Source organism: Gopherus evgoodei, chromosome 7 (assembly GCF_007399415.2).
Source record: "Gopherus evgoodei ecotype Sinaloan lineage chromosome 7, rGopEvg1_v1.p, whole genome shotgun sequence".
Lineage (NCBI taxonomy): Eukaryota > Metazoa > Chordata > Testudines > Testudinidae > Gopherus > Gopherus evgoodei.
The window spans coordinates 33,662,144-33,682,313 of NC_044328.1; the positions used below are offsets into that span (position 1 = coordinate 33,662,144).

The window sequence follows — 20,170 nt, forward strand, 5'->3', positions numbered from 1 at the left end:
GGATTAAGTTTATATCTTAAAAGATATGTGAGGAGATTTTAACGGGTGCAAATGACAGTTAAAATGGCAGTTAGCTGTTTATGTCTTGAAAAGCTTCGCCATAGTCTTTGGGAAAAATCCTGCACTTAGTCTTTGTCCAAACTTCAGTGGGGCTGCAAGGGATATAAATCAGAAAAGAATTTGGCGCTCCATCTTTTACTGCAGGCTGTATAGTTAAGTTTGAAAGTTACATAGTAGTCTTAAAGAAATTTTATACCCTTTCCATTTAAACAATCTCCATATTCCAAGCAGTGTACTAGCAATATTATAAAGGTGTCCAGCTATGAATTAAGAGTCAAGACTCATTTCAAATTGTTAAGATATTCTCACACATTAAATACTACATTAAATATGTACTCATTTAATTCAAGGAAATGATATTCAAATATTTATTTATGGAAATATCTATTAATATATGTCTAGTTATAGTATCAATTAGTATTTAACCATTATGTAGTCAGTCTCTCACTAATTGCTCTTACTGCATATGAGGAAAGAAACGTGATACCTATGTGAACAGTGTGGTTTCTAGAGATCATTTATTTTTACCCAACCCAAAATACATAAATATGCTTCACAGGAAAAAACTGATGCTTGAGGTCTGAGGATCTGCAGCTATAATTTGAGATTAATGTTTATTTTCCAGGTCCTTTTGAGGGTGCCCGGCAAACCTGGGAAGAACTTTGTTCTCCTCCTTTCAACTCTACAACTTCTCTCAGTTCTATCATAAGGACACCTAAATGTTATCATATCTCTTCACTGAATGAGAATGCTGCCAAACGTCTGTGCAGACGGTATTCTCAGAAACTGATTGAGCATACCACCTGTCAGCTATTGAGAACATATCCTGCTGCCACACGCATTGACTCTTCAAACCCCCATCCCCTTATATTCTGGCTCCATGGAATACAGCTTGTGGCAGTTAACTATCAAACTGATGGTATGGGTAGAATAATTCCTCTAGTAAAATATTTTTATGTACATTTTAAATATTATAAAATAAGTGCTTCCTTAATTATGAAACTGTATTTACCATAATATTCCTTTACCTTACCATCATCTGTATTTGTGGATTTATTAAACAGATGTTGGGTTATTTGGCAAAGATACTGTACTTGAAAAAGATTTAAACCAACTACAAAAAGAAAAAGATAAAGATATACAGTAAACTTCATTGTGGCAGATGTGAAGTTTCAAGTGAATATACACCTGGGTGGTAACTCATAAAGAATGGGGCCCAGATTGTTTCCATTAGCACAGCCTGCATAAAAAGTGTTGCATAAGGGCTCCACTCCAGAAATAGCCTTGGGAGAAGTTGTGACACTTGTTCCCAGGGAGGTAATTTATGTCAGCTCTTGAAAGGGTGCATCTTCCTTCCCAACACATGCCTGCCCAGCCAACCAACCTTCCTCACCCACTTGCTTGCCACAGAGAACATCACACCTTGCACTGTACCCAGAAGGGAGACAAATGATTTGAGTAAAACTCCATGTGGCCATTTGAGATGTGTTGGGGGGCTTTACCTGGCATTAGTCCCTTGTGCAACTATGTTAAGGCTAAAAGCAATCTGTGCCTAATATGGTAGGTGTTTTGCCTCACTGATGACATGGAAGTGCCTAGAGCACTGCACCCACAGACACCATAATTGGCTGGAATCCATCACTTTTCCACTGTCGTAGCCATAGCATCATTTATGATGTCAAGTATCAGAGGGGTGGCCATGTTAGTCTGGATCTGTAAAAGCAGCAAAGAGTCCTGTGGCACCTTATAGACTAACAGACATATTGGAGCATGAGCTTTCGTGGGTGAATACTCACTTCGTCGGATGCATCCGATGAAGTGGGTATTCACCCACGAAAGCTCATGCTCCAATACGTCTGTTAGTCTATAAGGTGCCACAGGACTCTTTGCATCATTTATGATAACTCTTTAAGAATACAAAGGCACTGAATTCCCTTATCCTAGAAGTGACTCCTCTGGAACGAAGTCTGGGTGCTAATGCAGTGATGGTTACCATCTTTGGGCCATATTCTCTCCCTATTTATGCTCCCTTATCTTTTGGGTTTTCATAGAAAGTTGCTCCATTCAGCTGTCTTCAAATTACATAATCCATTTTTTCATCCTAGATTTTGGGGCAAATCTCAGGAAACTTGCTAGGTATTGTTCATGGGTGTGGCCAAGACCTAATTGGAACAAAAACTAGAAAATGGGTAAAACTAGAAAATCCTTATTTTTTAAAGTATAAACTATTTGAGCAATTTGGATATGTAAGTTAAAGCTGTCCCCTGAAATTTAATATTAGTTTTATACTGTCAGTTCAATTTTAACAGTAATTTTTTTGAAAACCCACATTTTGCTGTCTTTCTTTTGAAACTTCACTATTTTTCAGTTGTGACTGCTTTACTTTTGCAGATCTCCCTCTGCATCTTAATGCAGCGATGTTTGAGGCGAATGGTGGCTGTGGGTGTGTTTTGAAACCCCCTGTTCTGTGGGACAAGAACTGTCCAATGTACCAGCAATTTTCTCCATTAGACCGAGATCTGTATAATATAGAGCCAGCTATATATTCTTTAACAGTAAGTACATTTTAAGGGAATGCTAAATATTAAAAATATTAATATTAAAAGCTAAATATTCAAACTGCATGTCGTGTAACTTCAGTCCTAAAAGGATCCCATCACTTTACAATCGCACTTTTATATTATGTGACGGGGCGACGACTCACCGGTGCAGCACCTCCTGCTGGTTGTCCTGGGAATTAGCTCTTCCAGCCTGGAGCACCCTCTGCAGGCCAGTGTCTCACCTGCCGCTGACCCCTGCGTCCCTCACGGTGCCCCTCTATATGAGGATTCTGCCCACCGCAGTACCCCTTCACTGTGGATCTGCCCTCCCAGGGTAACCCCCAACTTCCTATTCCCACCTTGCCTCAGTGGCTGCTGCCAGTCTCCATTTAGCTCCCGCTCACTCGGGCAGATGGCAGTCTGTAAAAAAACTCATCATCGGCAAGGGAGGTTGGACCAGATGCCTCTGCCTATTCCTGGGCTGCCCCTCTGCAGCCCTAGTACCCTTCTGTGGGAACTTAACTCAGCCTGCAGCCTAGGGCTTTGCTAGGCTTGAGCTCCTCAGCTCTCTCTGCCCTTCCCCGGCACTGCTCCACCCTAGGTACCCTCCTCAGCTTCCCAGGCATCCAGGTCCTTCTCTCTCTGACAGCTGGAGAGAGAATGTCTTAGTCCTTCTGGCCCACCACCCTCTTATAAGGGCCAGCTGGGCCCTGATTGCACTGGCTACAGCTGTGCCTGCTTTCCCAATCTGCCCAGGTTTTCTCCAGCCACAGCCCTCTCCAGGGCTGCGTTAACCCCTTCAGGGTCAGAGCGGGGTGACCATCCCGCTATATATTCTATAATAATAATATGAGAATGGCCATATTGGGTCAGACCAAAGGTCCATATAGCCCAGTATCCTATCTTCTGACAGTGACCAGTGCCCCAGAGGGAATGAACAGAACAGGTAATCATCAAGTGATCCATTCCGTTTCCCATTCCCAGCTTCTGGCAAACAGAGGCTAGGGACACCATCCCCAGGGGTGGCTCCAGGCCCCAGCACGCCAAGCGCGTGCTTGGGGTGGCAAGCCGCAGGGGGCACTTTGCCTGCACCGTGAGGGCGGCAGGCAGGCTGCCTTCGGTGGCTTACCTGCGGAGGGTCCGCTGGTCCTGCGGCTCCGGCGGACATCCCGCAGGAGTGCCTGCGAGAGGTCCACTGAAGCCGCGGGCAGCGGACCCTCCGTGCTTGGGGCAGCAAAATGCTTAGAGCCGCCCCTGACCATCCCTGCCCATCCTGGCTAATAGCCATATATGGACCTATCCTTCATGAACTTACCTAGTTCTTTTTTGAACCCTGTTATAGTCTTGGCATTCACAACATCCTCTGGCAAAGAGTTCCACAGACTTACTGTGCGTTCTGTGAAAAAATACTTCCTTTTGTTTGTTTTAAACCTGCAGCCTGTTAATTTCAATTGGTCAACCCAGTTCTTGTGTTATGAGAAGGAGTAAATAACAGTTCCTTATTTACTTTCTCCACACCAGTCATGATTTTATAGATGTCAATCATATCCCCTCTTAGGGTACGTCTACACTACGGGATTATTCCGATTTTACATAAACCGGTTTTATAAAACAGATTGTATAAAGTCGAGTGCACGCAGCCACACTAAGCACATTAATTCGGCGGTGCGCATCCATGGTCCGAGGCTAGCGTCGATTTCCGGAGCGTTGCACTGTGGGTAGCTATTCCGAAGCTATCCCATAGTTCCCGCAGTCTCCCCCACCCCTTAGAATTCTGGGTTTAGAGCACAGTGGCTGATGAGGCAAAAATCATTGTCGCGGGTGGTTCTGGGTAAATGTCGTCATTCATTCCTTCGGGAAAGCAATGGCAGACAATCATTTCGCGCCCTTTTTCCCTGGATTGCCCTGGCAGACACCATAGCACGGCAACCATGGAGCCCGTTCAGCTTTTTTTTTTTTTTTACAGTCACCGTATGTGTACTGGATGCTGCGGACAGAGGCGATACTCCAGTGCTACACAGCAGCATTCATTTGCTTTTGCATGATAGCAGAGACGGTTACCAGTCATTCTGTACTGTCTGCTGCCAGTGTAAATTGGCAATGAGATGACGGTTATCTATCTTTCTGTACTGTTCGCTGCTATCATGGGTGCCCCTGGCTGAGATCAGCGGGGGGCGCAAAAGCAAAACTGGGAATGACTCCCCGAGTCAATCCCTCCTTTATGGTTTCTGAAAATAGTCAGTCCTGCCTAGAATATGGGGCAAGTGTACTAGAGAACCAGTGTATCAGAGAGCACAGCTGCTCCATGTCAGATCCTGCAGAAATGATGAGCTACATGCCATTCACGGGGGGGTGCCCCTGCAACAACCCCACCCGTTGCTTCCCTTCTCCCCCAACCTTCCTGGGCTACCGTGGCAGTGTCCCCCCCATTTGTGTCATGAAGTTATAAAGAATGCAGGAATAAGAAACAGTGCCTTGTTAGTGAGATAAAATGAGGGGGAGGCAGCCTCCAGGTGCTTTGACAGTCCAGGCAGGACATTAAGCGGTGCGGAGGAGAGGAGCCCAGCATCCCGCTGCTATGATAGTCCAGGCAGTACAGAATCTTTTCTTTACACAGGAAAGGGAGGGGGCTGATGGAGCTCAGCCCCCAGTTGCTATGATGAGGACAATTACCAGCCGTTCTGTCCTATCTACTGGGAATGACCAGGAATCATTCCTATTTTTACCCAGGGGCTCCCGGCCGACCTCACCTGAGGCAAGCCAGGAGCACTCACAGGCTGATGGTGACGACGGATATCAGTCATATTGTGCCATCTCCCACCAGGGAGGGGAGAGGAGCGGATACTGCTCTTCACTGCTGCAGCAGAGCGTCTACCAGCAGCATTCAGTAGACATAGGGTGACATTGAAAGAAGTCAAGAAACGCTTTCTTTCCCTTTTCTTTCACGTGTGTGTGTGGGGGAGTAAATTGACGAGCTATTCCTTGAACCATGCCGGACAATGTGTTTGAACCTACAAGCACTGGGAGCTCAGCCAAGAATGCAAATACTTTTCGGAGACTGCTGGGGACTGTGGGCTAGCTGGAGTCCTCAGTACCCCCTCCCTCCCTCCATGAGTGTCCATTTGAGTCTCTGGCTTCCCGTTACGCTTGTCACGCAGCACTGTGTAGCCTGTAGATTTTTTTTTCAAACGCTTTGGCATTTCGTCTTCTGTAACGGAGCTTTGACAGAACAGATTTGTCTCCCCATACAGTGATCAGATTCAGTATCTCCTGTATGGTCCATGCTGGAGCTCTTTTTGGATTTGGGACTGCATTGCCACCCATGCTGATCAGAGCTCCACGCTGGGCAAACAGGAAATTAAAATCAAAATTTCACGGGGCTTTTCCTGTTTACCTGGCCACTGCATCCTAGCTGAGATTGCTGTCCAGAGCGGTCACAGTGGTGCACTGTGGGATACCGCCCGGAGGCCAATACTGTCGATTTGCGGCCACACTAACCCTAATCCGATATGGTAATACCGATTTTAGCGCTACTCCTCTCATCAGGGAGGAGTACAGAAACCAATTTAAAGAGCCTTTTATGTCAATATAAAGGGCCTCGTAGTGTGGATGGGTACAGCATTAAATCGGTTTAACGCTGCTAAAATCGGTTTAAACGCGTAGTGTAGACCAGGCCTTAGTCATCTCTTTTCCAAGCTGAAAAGTCCAGTTTTCTTATCTCTCCACATACAGCAGCCGTTCCATACCCCTAATAATTTTTGTTGCCCTTTTCTGAACCTTTTCCAATTCCAGTATATCTTTTTTGAGACTGGGCGACCACATCTGCACATATGGATTTATATAGAGGCAATATGATATTTTCTATCTTATTGTCAATCCCTTTCTTAATGATTCCCAACATTCTGTTTTCTTTTTTGACTGTGTCTGCACATTGAGTGGATGTTTTCAGAGAACTGTCCACAATGACTCCAAGATCACTTTCTTGAGTGGTAACAGCTAATTTAGACCCAATCATTTTATATGTATAGTTGGGATTATGTTTTCCAATGTAAAAGCAGCAAAGAATCCTGTGGCACCATTGTCCAGGATGAGTTGTAGATCCTTGATGATGCATTGGAGGGGTTTTAGCTGGGGCCTGTATGTGATGGCCAGTGGAGTCCTGTTGGTTTCTTTCTTGGGTTTGTCTTGCAGTAGGAGGCTTCTGGGTGCACGTCTGGCTCTGTTGATCTGTTTCCAGAGTCTCCTTCCTTCTGGAAAAATTCCACCATGATTTCAGCAGCTTCCACCCCACCATCAACCTCAGCCTGGACCAATCTACACGGGAGGTCCACTTTCTTGACACCACGGTGCAAATAAGTGATGGTCACATTAACACCACCCTATATCGAAAACCTACCAACCGCTATGCCTACCTTCATGCCTCCAGCTTCCACCCCAGACACATCACACGATCCATTGTCTACAGCCAAGCACTGAGGTACAACCGCATCTGCTCTAACCCCTCAGACAGAGACCAACACCTACAAAATCTCCACCAAGCATTCTCAAAACTACAATACCCGCACGAGGAAATAAGGAAACAGATCAACAGAGCCAGATCTACAACCCATCCTGGACAATGATCCCACACTTTCACAGGCCTTGGGTGGCAGGCCAGTCCTCGCCCACAGACAACCTGCCAACCTGAAACATATTCTCACCAGTAACTGCACACCGCACCATAATAACTCTAACTCAGGAACCAATCCATGCAACAAACCTCGATGCCAACTCTGCCCACATATCTACACCAGCGACACCATCACAGGACCTAACCAGATCAACCACACCATCACTGGTTCATTCACCTGCACATCCACCAATATAATACACGCCATCATATGCCAGCAATGCCCCTCTGCTATGTACATCGGCCAAACTGGACAGTCTCTACGGAAAAGGATAAATGGACACAAATCAGACATTAGGAATGGCAATATACAAAAACCTGTAGGAGAGCACTTCAACCTCCCTGGCCACACTATAGCAGACATTAAGGTGGCCATCCTGCAGCAAAAAAACTTCAGGACCAGACTTCAAAGAGAAACTGCTGAGCTTCAGTTCATCTGCAAATTTGACACCATCAGCTCAGGATTGAACAAAGACTGTGAATGGCTTGCCAACTACAGAACCAGTTTCTCCTCTCTTGGTTTTCACACCTCAACTGCTAGAACAGGGCCTCATCCTCCCTGATTGAACTGACCTCGTTATCTCTAGCTTGCTTGCTAGCGTATATATACCTGCCCCTGGAAATTTCCACTACATGCATCTGAGGAAGTTGGTATTCACCCACGAAAGCTCATGCTCCAAAATGTCTGTTAGTCTATAAGGTACCACAGGATTCTTTGCTGCTTTTACAGATCCAGACTAACACGGCTACCCCTCTGATACATTTTCCAATGTGCATTTCTTTGCGTTGATCAACCTTGAATTTCATCTGCCATTTTGTTTCCCAGTCACGCAGTTTTGTGAGATCCTTTTGTAGCTCTTTGCAGTCTGGCTGGGACTTAACTATCCTGAGTAGTTTTGTATCATCTGCAAATTTTGCCACCTCACTATTTACCCCCTTTTCCAGATCATTTATGAATGTGTTGAATAAGACTGGTCCCAGTACAGACCCTTAGGGAATGCCACTATTTACCTTTCTCCATTCTGAAAACTGACCATTTATTCTTTCCCTTTGTTTCCTATCCTTTAACTAGTTACCGATCCATGAGAGCACCTTCCCCCTTATCCCATGACAGCTTATCTGGGGACCTTGTCAAAGAGTTTTTGAAAATCTTAAGTGCACTATATCCACTGGATCCCCCTGGTCCACATGCTTGTTGAACCCCTCAAAGAATTCTAGTAGATTGGTGAGGCATGATTTCCCTTTACAAAAACCGTGTTGACCCTTCCCCAGCAAATTATATTAATCCATGTGTCTGATAAGTTTGTTCTTTACTATAGTTTCAAACAGTTTGCCCGGTACTGAAGTCAGGCTTACCGGCCTGTAATTGCTGGGATCACCTCTGGAGCCATTTTTAAAAATTGGCATCACATTAGCTATCCTTCAGTCATTTGGTACAGAATAATGACTTGTAATAACTAAGATCAGTATAACTAAAAGAAGTTACTGGGGGGGAAGTTCTCTAGTTCATTTGTTCGTGCATTGACAGCACTGTGTTTATAGAGGCTTTTACTGTTTCCCCTTGTTGACGTGAGTGCTTACCCCTTGGGTACCTCTACGTACCGAGACATGGCGATGCATGGGACTGGACCTCTCACACCTCTCTGGTGGCCACCTTCTCGGCTCTGATGACCAGAGTCATCTCTGGACTCTCTCACTGGGTCTTCTATGGCTCAGCCCTTCCCCCAAGTCACACAACAGTTCAGCTCCCCTTCTGAGATTCAGTCCCATTCCAGGGTTCATCTGAAAAGCAGTTTTTTCACACCACCTGGGCTTAACTCTAAACAAAAAGGTCCTTTGCCCTCCTATGCTCCTCCCCTCATCAGGATGGTGACTGAGTGTTGGGAGTCCAAATACGACTTAAATTAGCCTTCTGCTTGTATCTCATTTTCTGGTATTCACAGACCCTAGGTGGGAGTTCTTCGCCACTCTAGGGCCTCACCGTAGGAAGTAGCCCTGCCTCTGTAGCTGTGTTTTCTGGCCAGAGACAATCCCAAATAATGGACCTTCTTTGAGGCCCTTCAGAGGGTCAGGGAACTGTCCCTAGCTTCTCTCTCCTGGATCCCTCCCCATCAACTGAACTCCCTCAGCTTCTTATACAGCCTAGCTCCACCCCCCAGGGGTCTCTGGTAATCGTGCTTCTTGCAGCTTCCCAGTCCCAGCCAGCTCCATTTTCAACCAGTCCTTACTCAGCCTGCTCTGTTACTCTTTTTGGAACAGCAGTTATGGAATCATAGAAATGTAGGGGCTGAAAGGGGCATCGAAGTCAGCAAGTCCAGCCCCTAGTGCTGAGGCAGGACCAAGTAAAACTAGGTCATCCCTGACAGGTGTTTGTCCAACCTGTTCTTAAAAACCTCCAATGATGAGGATTCCATAGCCTCCCTTGGAAGCTTATTTCAGAACTTAACTACTCTTATAGTTAGTAAGTTTTTCTTAATATCTAACCTAAATCTCCCTTGCTGCATATGAAGCCTGTTGTTTCTTGTCCAACCTTCAGTGGACATGGAGAACAATTGATCACAGTCCTCTTTATAACAGCCCTTGACACATTTGAAGACTGTGATCAGGTCACTGCCTCAGTCTTCTTTCCCCAAGATTAAACATGCCCAGGTTTTTAACTTTCCGCATAGGTCAAGTTTTCTAAACCTTTTATCATTTTTGTTTCTCTTCTCTGGACTATTTCCAATTTTTCCACATCTTTCTTCAAGTCTGACACCCAGACCTGGATACAGTACTACAGCTGAGGCCTCGTCAGTGCCCAGGAGAGTGGGATAATCACCTCCCATGTCTTATAGTCCTGTTAACACACCCCAGAATATTAGCCTTTTTCATAATTGCATCATATTAGTGACTGCTATTCAGTTTGTGTTCCACTAAAACACCCAGATCCTTCTCAGCAGTGCTTCTTCCTAGCCAATTATTCCCCATTTGGTGCTGTGCCGTTGATTTTTCCTTCCTAACTGAGATACTTCGTACTTGTCTTTACTGAATGTCATCTTGTTGAATTCAGCTCTCCAATTTGTCACTGTCTTTTTGAATTGTAATCTTGGCCTCCAAAGTGCTTCCAACCCTGTTTGGTGTCATCAGCAAATTTTATAAGCATCCTCTTCACTCCATTAACCAAATCATTAATGAAAATATTGAATAGTACCAGACCCAGGACTGACCCCTGGAGGACCCCGCTAGATACACCCTCTCATTTTCACAGTGAACCATTGATAACTACTCTGAATACAGTCTTTCAACCAGCTGTGCACCCATCTTATAATAATTTCATCTAGATCACATTTCCCTAATTTGCTTATGAGACTATCATGTGGGACTGTGTCAAAAGTCTTACTACAATCAAGATATATCTACTAGGCCAGCATTCCTGTCAAAGAAGGAAGTGAGGTTGGTTTGGCAGGCTTTCTTCTTGACAAATCCATGCTGGCTATTCCATATAACCCTATTATCATCTAGATAATGCTTACAAATTGATTGTTTAATAATTTGTTACAATATCTTTCCATGTAGTGAAGTTAGGCTGACTGCACCGTAGGTCCTTGGGTCCTCTTTCTTCCTCTTTTCAAAGATAAGTACGTTTGCCCTTTTCCAGTCCTCTGGGATCTCACTCATTTTCTATGAGTTTCTCAAAGATAATCACTAATGGTTCCAGGATTGCTGCAGCCAGGGCCGGCTTTAGGCCGATTCCTCCTAATTCCCGGGCCCCGCGCCTAAGAGGGCCCTGCAGCGTCCGGGAGAGGGGCCCCGCAAGATAAGGCCCCGGAAGACAACTACTGCCGAGGAAGGACCCTCTACTGAATTGCCGCTGCTATCTTCGACGGCAGCTCAATCGCTGCCGCTGTCTTCGGCGGCATTTCGGCAGCAGCCGGCCCTGGCTGCAGCTAGTTCCTCAAGTACTCTAGGATGAATTTCTTCAGGCTTTGCCACCTTGAATACATCTAACCAGTACTTATTGCCCTTTATATCCCTTGCTAGATGTATTTTATTTTGTGCCTTAGCCTTTCTGATTTTATCCCTGCATGCTTGTGCTATTCTTTTGTACTTATCCTTAGCAATTTATACATTTTTCCACTTTTTGTAGAATTCATTTTTTATTTTCAGGTCATTGAAGAGCTCCTGAGGGAGCCATATTGTCCTCTTACTATTCTTTCTATTCTTTCCTTCACATAGGGGTAGTTTGCAGTTGTGCTTTTAATACTGTCTCCTTGAGAAATTGCCAGCTCTTCTGAACTCCTGTAACTCTTAGATCAGTGGTTCTCAACCAGGGGTCCGAGGCCCCCTGGAGGGCCACAAGCAAGTTTCATGGGGGGCTCCAAGCATGGCCAGTGTTAGACTCACTAGGGCCCAAGGCAGAAAGCCAAAGCCCCACCATGCAGGACTGCAGCCCAGGGCACTGAGCCCCACCACCTGGGGCTGAAGCCGAAGCCTGAGGAACTTAGCTTCACAGTGGAGCCCTGGGCACTTACCCTGATTGCTACCCCTTAACACTGGCCCTGGGTTTTATATGCAGAAAAACAGTTGTTGTGGCACAGCTGGACTGTGCAGTTTTTATAGCATGTTGGGGGGCGGGGGGCTTACAAAGAAAAATTTTGAGTACTGCTCCTTAGATGAGTTCCCAGGGGACCTGGGACCTACCAGTTTTCTGAGTTTTAGTCTGCTTTTTTGAAATCCATTGTCCTTGTTCTGCTGCTTTCACTACTTCCTTTCATTAGAATCACAAAATTTATCATTTCATGATCTCTTTCACCCAAGTTGCCTTCAACCTTCAGATTCCAACCAATCCCTCCCCTATCGGTCAGAATCAAGTCCAAAATGGCTGTCCTCCTGGTTACTGCCTCCATTTTCTGAAACAAAAAGTTGTCCTAATACAGTCCAAAAACTTATTGGAAATTTTGTGTTTTGACATATTACTTTTCCAACAAATGTCTGGCTGGTTAGCCCCACATTACTATTTGGTCTTATGTTTTGGATATATCTGTTTGTTCCAGAAATGCCTCGTTCACCTCTGTGACGAGGTTCCCTCTACTCTCGTGGCATTTCCTGCTGGTCGCTCTGGGGATTAGCTCGTCTCATTCTGTGACCTCCTCAGTGGTCTCTCCACCCGTCGTCTTCTCTGTATGCAGTCTCTCTCACTCTCAGTGCTGCCACTTCTGGTCCGTGGCTTGGCCTTACAACCAGGTCACTAAGTCCCTCCCTTTCTTTGGAAATCACAGTTTTTCTGGACCAGCTATCTGGCGGGCATCTCTTACACCCTGTACAACTACCCTGTAGCTAGTAAGGGAACCCAGGCCTACCCTCAACACTGGGTTCCTGCTCAGAGACCCTATAATGTGCAGCCTGGGTCTGTACTGCCTTTGACCTTGTTGCCATTTCCCTAGGCTTTTTCCTACCGAACTGGCTCCCCTCACACTGGATCTGCCAGCTTCTCTACTCCCTCCTCTCAGGGAGTTGGTGCAGCCTGCCTTCCTCCAGCCTCAAATACTCTTGTCCCCCTTTCGAGGGAGTGACTGCCCTTCCCTAGCTGCAGCCCTCCTCTCTAGACAGCTACTTGCCTTTCTACAGATCCCGTCCTGTTCCTGCCCAGATGAGCCCATTCCTCCTCCATTAGCTCCCTGTCTTGCAGCCTAATTAGTAGCTTGGGCCCATCTGGCCTCACCCAGCTCTTGCCAGGCCAGTGTGTTTGCACGCCCAATCACAACCTCCTGTTCCTGATCTGGTGGTCTGTAGTGGACCCTACCATGACATCACCCCTATTTTTCCCCTTTTATCTTTACCCATAGATTTTCAAGTGGTTTATCTCTCACCTCCTTCTGGACCTCAGAACAAGTGGATATGTTTTTTTTTATGTATATTGCAACACCTCCTCCCTTTTTATCCTGACTGCTAGGCGAACGAGCGATATCCCTCTGTACCAATACTGAAGTCGTGAGACTTATCCCACCAGGTCAATTAAATCAGAATTTAGCTTATATACGAATACTTCTAGTTCTTCCCATTTATTCCCCATACTCCTTGCATTTGTGTATAGAGATGTAAGATGTTGAGCAGATTCCCCTACTGATTTCTCTTGTTGCTCCTATGACTTTAGTGTAATTTTCTGTCTCCCCCTCTCTGCTCCCCCACATCTAGCACTCTGCTGATCTGCCTAGACACCTGGCTCCAGGGTCCCAACACAGAGGTTGGCACTACTCCTCCACCCAGGCACAGACAACTGAGCAACAAAATAGCAGATTAAATTCAGTGTTGTGAAATGCAAAATAATATACATTAGAAAACATAATCCCAACTATGCATAGAAAATGATGGGGTCTAAATTGATACCATTCAAGAAACAGATCTTTGGGTCATCATGGATAGTTGTCTGACATCTGCTCAACGTGCAGTGGCAGTCAAAAAAGCTAACAATGTTAGAAACCATTAGGAAAGGGATAGATAATAAGACAAAAAATATCATAATGACAATATAAAAATCCATGGTTTGCCGACACCTTGAATACTGCATGCAGTTCTGGTGGCCCCATCTCAAAAAAGATACATTAAAATTAGAGCTGCCAAGTGAGTAAAAAAGTTAATTGCGCCATTAATCACAGTGTTAAACAATAATAGAATACCATTTAATTATTTTGGGATGTTTTCTACATTTTCAAATATATTGATTTCAATTACAACACAGAATAGAAAGTGTATAGTGTTCACTTTATATTTACTTTTTGATTACAAGTATTTGCACTGTAAAAAAACAAAATAAATAGTATTTTTCAATTCACCTAATACAAGTACTGTAGTGCAATCTCTTTATCATGAAAGTTGAACTTGAATTATGTACAAAAAAACTGCATTTAAAAATAAAACAATGTAACATTTTAGAGCCTGCAAGTCCACTCAGTCCTACATCTTGTTCAGCCAGTTGCTCAGACAAACAAGTTTGTTTGCATTTGGAGGAGATAATGCTGCCCACTTGTTCACAGTGTCACCTGAAAGTGAGAACCGGCATTCTCCTGGCACTGTTGTAGCCAGCATTGTAAGATATTTACGTGCCAGATGCTCTAAAGATTCACATATCCCTTCATACTTCAACCACCATTCCAGGGGACATGCGTCCATGCTGACGACGGGTTCTGCTCGATAACAATCCAAATTGACGCATGCTCATTTCCATTAGCTGAATCAGATGCCACCAGCAGAAGGTTGATTTTCTTTTTTGGTGGTTCGGGTTCTGTAGTTTCCACATCAGAGTGTTGCTCTTTTAAGACTTCTGAAAGCATGCTCCACATCTGTCCCTCTCAGATTTTGGAAGACACTTCAGATTCTTAAATCTTGGGTCAAGGGCTGTAGCTATCTTTAGAAATCTCACATTGATACCTTCTTTGTGTTTTGTAAAATCTGTAAAAGTGAAAGTGTTCTTAAAATGAACAACATGTGCTAGGTCATCTCTATAACTGCTATAACATGAAATATATGGCAGAATGCAGGTAAAATAGAGCAGGGGAACATACAATTCTCCCCCCAAGAAGTTCAGTTGCAAATTTAATTAACACATTTTTTTAACGAGCATCATTAGCATGGAAACGTCCTGGAATGGTGGCCGAAGCATGAAGGGACATACGAATGTTTCACGTATCTGGCACATAAATACCTTGCAATGCCAGCTACAACAGTGCCATGCAAATATCTGTTCTCACTTTCTGGTGGCATTGCAAATAAGAAGAGGGCAGCATTATCTCCTGTAAATGTAAACAAACTTGTTTGTCATAGGGCTGCGGGGGGGAATTGATCTAAGATACGCAACTTCAGCTACACTGTTCGTGTAGCTGAAGTCAAAGTATCTTAGTTCGACTTACCTGGCCGTCCTCACGGTGCTGAGTCGACTGCCGCAGCTCCCCCCTCAACGCTGCTTACTCCTCCTGCCAAGGTGGAGCATGGGCATCGATTCGTGGATCGATTTATCGTGTCTAGATGAGACGCAATAAATTGATCCCCTATAGATCTATTACTGCCCGCTGATTCTGCGCCTAGTATAGACGTACCCTTAGCGATTGGCTGAACAAAAAGTAGAACTGAGTGGACTTGTAGGCTCTGAAGTTTTGTCTGTGAGAGCAATTCTGTAACAAAAAAAAATCTACATTTGTAAATTTTACTTTCATGATAAAGAAATGATAAAGTACTTGTATGAGGTGAATTGAAAAGTACTGTTTCTTTTGTTTATCATTTTTACAGTGCAAATATTTGTAATAAAAATATACACTGATTTCAATTACAACACAGAATACAGTATATATGAAAATGTAGAACAACATTCAAAATATTTAATAAATTTCAATTGTAATTCTATTGTTTAACAGTGCGATTAAAACTGCGATTAATCATGATTAATTTTTTGAGTTAATCACATAAGTAACTGTGATTAATAGACCGGCCTAATTAAAATTAGAAAAAGTAGAGAAAGGCAACAAAAATTATTAGGGATATGGAACAGATTCCATATGAGGAGAGATTAAAAAGAGTGAGACAGTTTAGTTGAGAAAAGAAATGACTAAGGGAGGATATGATAGAGGCTTATAAAATCATGAATGGTGTGAAGAAGGTGAATAATGGAAGTGCTTTACCCCTTTACATAGCACAAGAACCAGGGATCATCCAATGAAATTAATAGGCAGCACATTGAGAACAAACTAAGGGAAGTACTTCTTCACACTACACACAGTCAACCTGTGGAACTCATTGCCAGGAGATGTTGAGAAGGCCAAAAGTATAACTGGACTCAAAAAAAGAGTTAGATAAGTTCATGGTGGACAAGTCCATCAATGGCTGTTAGCCAGAATAGTCAGGGATGCAACCCCATGCTCTGAGTGTCCCTTAACATCTGACTGCCAGAAGCTGGACCTGTTCATTCCCTCTGAAATATCTGGTACCAGCCACAGTCAGAAGATAGGATACTGGGTAAGATGGACTGTTGGTCTGACCCACTATTGCCATTCATATGTTCTTATGTTCCAATAACTCCCCCATTTTCCTGTTCTGTCACAGGCCTTTATAGCCCCCTGTGTAGCCTGCCTCCTTTTAATTGGTTCAGTTCAGCCTACCTGCTCTGACACTGGGGAGCTGTGCCTGGTTTACTCACAGGGCCCAGCTACTCTGTGACACCACCATAGTGTCAGTTAGGAGGCCCTGATCCTGAAAACATTACACTGGGGGCAGTCACTTGAATAATGTTATACATATGCTTAAGTATTTTCAGGGCTTCATTTCTCCCTTACTGAAAAGACGTTTATAAACATCAGTAGGGGTGCAGTGAAAAACCTTTAAATCTTTTTTTAAATAATATAATATAATGAGGACATATTATTTAAAGGATGTTCTGTCAGAAATTTGAATGTTTTTAAATTACTCCCTTTGTGGAGATATTTGAGAAAATTTATATGACATTAACAGGAATCAAATGTATCCTAATTTTGAGCATTTAGGGTCAAATTCTCTCATTTATCAGAGTAGCTCCATTGCAGGCAGTGGAGTTACTCTGATAACTGAGAGGAAAAATTGACCCTTATTATCTTGATTCCAAGTACAAGTACCTTTTCTTTGATTAACCTTCAAATATTTTGAATTGTTACATTCATGATATATGTTCTATTTTTCAAATGAAAGATACACTAGCAATTGTACTTGTTTTAAGCTGCTCTGTTTCTGAAATTACTATCTTGGCAATTTAGAATACTGAATCAAGGTTGTAATTAGATCAGCATGTTAACAAATTGTTCTTTGGAGTATGATAAATTTTATTTAACTTGAAAATGCAACATTAAAAAAAACCCAGCCCACTAATTGGTTACTTTGTGTTCTCCTCTGCTTCAGATTGTGTCTGGACAAAATGTTTGTCCTAGCAACAGCACAGGAAGTCCATGCATTGAAGTTGATGTACTTGGGATGTCTTTGGATAGCTGCCATTTCCGCACAAAACCCATTCATCGCAATACTCTCAACCCCATGTGGAATGAACAGTTTCTGTACCGGGTTCACTTTGAGGATCTGGTCTTTCTTAGATTTGCGGTTGTTGAAAACAACAGCTCAGCTATAACCGCTCAAAGAATCATTCCACTAAAGGCTCTAAAAAGAGGTAAAATACAATTTGCACTAACTTTGTATATAGTGCCTAGATCCTGAATTACTACTGAGAGTGCTCAGCATCACTTTGTGGGATGTATTTAGTTCTGGGGCCATCTGTCTCAGATGTCAATTAGAGCATTTTCAGTGCCCAGGTTATATTGTGCTGGCTACACTTTGCCCCCAGAGACCATTCCAAGAACTTGTGATTACTAGGGAAGAAAGATGTACCACCCCTGCTCCCTTTTCCATGGCTATGCTCGCTGCACCAATGGCTGGAAAAGGTGGGGGACAAAGTGTAGGGGTGCTACAGTAACTGTCACCTAGGATTTCCTCTACACCAGGAAATCCTCAAGACAGGTCGTCAAGTTGGTCTCAGGGCTATCTTATGCCATTGTGGTAAAACAGAGTAGTCTTAACATACTGAATTACGTTCATTGTCCAGGATAAATATAAGTATTTTTATGCTGTTTAATACTTCTAATTTATGTTTTTGCTTTCATGAATGAATGTATTTTGTACACAAAAGACGGAATTACTTCAGTGGGAGTTAAGGGCATTCAGTCTCCTGAGGTACTCAACACTTCATAGGATCATGCCCTTCCTGTTGTGCAAACAGGAATTTAAATTCAAATGATTACAGTGCTTTGATAGTTCAGGCATAGCAAAATCTTAAATGCTCAAGTTTTCAACTTTATAAATCATGTATTCCACTTCAACATAATATGCTTGACAATTTTTCTCTGCCCCAATGACATATTGTTTTAGGGTATAGACATCTCCAGCTACGAAACCAACACAATGAAGCCTTAGAAATCTCAAGCTTATTCATAAACAGTCGGAGGATGGAAGAAAATCCCTCTGGGAATGTTGTGCCTACTTCTTTGGTAATTTGCTTTATGTGAATATCAAATATATTTGTCCATGTGTTCCAAATGACTAATAAACTGTTACAGTACTTCGGTGAGACAAGCTGGGTGAGATAATATCTTTTATTGGACCACCTTCCATTGATGGAAGAGACAGAGACAAGTTGTGTAGCTCGAAAGCTTGTCTCCATCAACGGAAGGTGGTTTAATAAAAGATATTATCTCACCCACCTTATTTTTCTCAGATCCTGGGACGAGCTGGCTACAGCACTGCATATTACAATACATAGACACTTAGGACCACTTTTTTAAAACACTCGGAGCTTGTCTACACAGATATTCAGTTCTCGGCAAGCTGGAGTGTGAATCTACCCCGCACTAGCCTGCCATGGACTAACTGTCCCTGTGGGTCCTGTGGACGTGCTTTAACGGTTAGTTAATGAGCTTGATTCAGATCATATTAATAAACTGGTCATGCGTGCCAGCAGGGTAGATTCACACTCCAGATTGCCATGAACTAAATATTCATGTAGACAAGCCTTGAGTGTTGCAATGTTTAACTTCTAGTCACCCCACCACCCAGTGAAATCCTCAGAACCAAGTTAAGTGCTATATATAATCCATCAGGAGAGTTAGCTGCCTACAATGGGATTCACAGAAGCTGGCAAGCTGAGCGGAGAGCCACCTAAGCCTGTCATTAGGAAATGCTGAGGAGAGGGTGTGGCTTGAGCCCGACCCCTCATAGGTAGTTAGGTGCTGAACTCCAGGCTGGCGGGAGGTGTCTTTCTGCTCTCAGGATTCACAGCCACAAACCCTCTCCTGGACTTAGGGCTGACCTGGCTGAAGCACCTTTCTCACAAAAAACAAAAGGGGGAAGACTTTCCAGCCCACGATAGGCAATAGGTGAGTGGTCAGGCCACTCACCTGTGACGTGAGGGGCCTCTTTTCAAAACTTTGCTCTGTCTGACTTGGAGCAGGGACTTGAACTTGTCTCCCATATCCCAGGTAACCACTAGGCTATAGAGTCAATTTCTAACTCTCTATCCCAGTGAATATTTAATTGTTTATACAAAATGGAGTAGCTTCAACAGGAGAGATGGAGAGTGACACCCCTCTCCCAAGTGGTTTGGAACCCTCACTTGGGATGTCAGAGACCTGGGCTCATGTCCCTGCTCTAAATCAGAGTTGGGATTTGAAAACACATCTTCCACAGCCATGGTCAGTGCCCTAGCTATTGGGTATTCTGGAGGAGACACACATGCCAGCCAGCCCCAAAAACTCCTGAACTGGTTATCCCCAACTGTCTTTGTGTGCGGCCCAATCTGGTAGGCATACTCCAAGACAACCTGCTGGATCAGAGCCCACTGGGGAGACAGTAAATAGTAAATTTGCAAAAAAGCATTTTTGGGCTACTGAAACTATTCACAAATTCAGGTAGAATTCAGCAAATAATTTCGGTCCAAAAATTGGTTGTCTTTGAACCAATCAAAATGATTTGGTTTTATCCTTTTGAAACACAGTTTTATATAGAAATTTAGCTATCGTTATCAAAACAATTAGATATCAATTACTCATTGAGCTCTAGTCAGGATTTAGACAGTTTTGTGCCTGTTCTAGGAAACTTCACCAGCAGAAACTCGGGCACCTACAGGGTTAAGTGGCAGCTGAACAGGGTGTTTGGAGATCTCCTGGCACCCAAATGTTGGACTTTGCCACCTAAAGTGGCAGTTAGCTGTGCCAAAGTGATCCTGAAAAACACAGTAGGTGTCTATCTGCATCTTTAGGTGCCTAAATACCTTTGAAAATCTGGCCTTCAGGGCAGAGCTATAGATTTCTCCTTATGTTATATCTTTAAGTATCAATAATTTTAAGGCTATATACCGTTA

General features: G+C 43.7%; 1 protein-coding gene across 1 annotated transcript in view; it reads left to right on the plus strand.

Annotated features, from left to right (window-relative positions):
* Positions 1-20,170, plus strand: part of PLCE1 (phospholipase C epsilon 1) — a 340,613-nt gene that overhangs the window by 306,842 nt on the left and 13,601 nt on the right. The window contains 4 exon segments of the mRNA XM_030568608.1: positions 686-979; positions 2,452-2,615; positions 17,167-17,428; positions 18,184-18,302. Of these exon segments, the coding sequence (XP_030424468.1) occupies positions 686-979; positions 2,452-2,615; positions 17,167-17,428; positions 18,184-18,302 (839 nt within the window).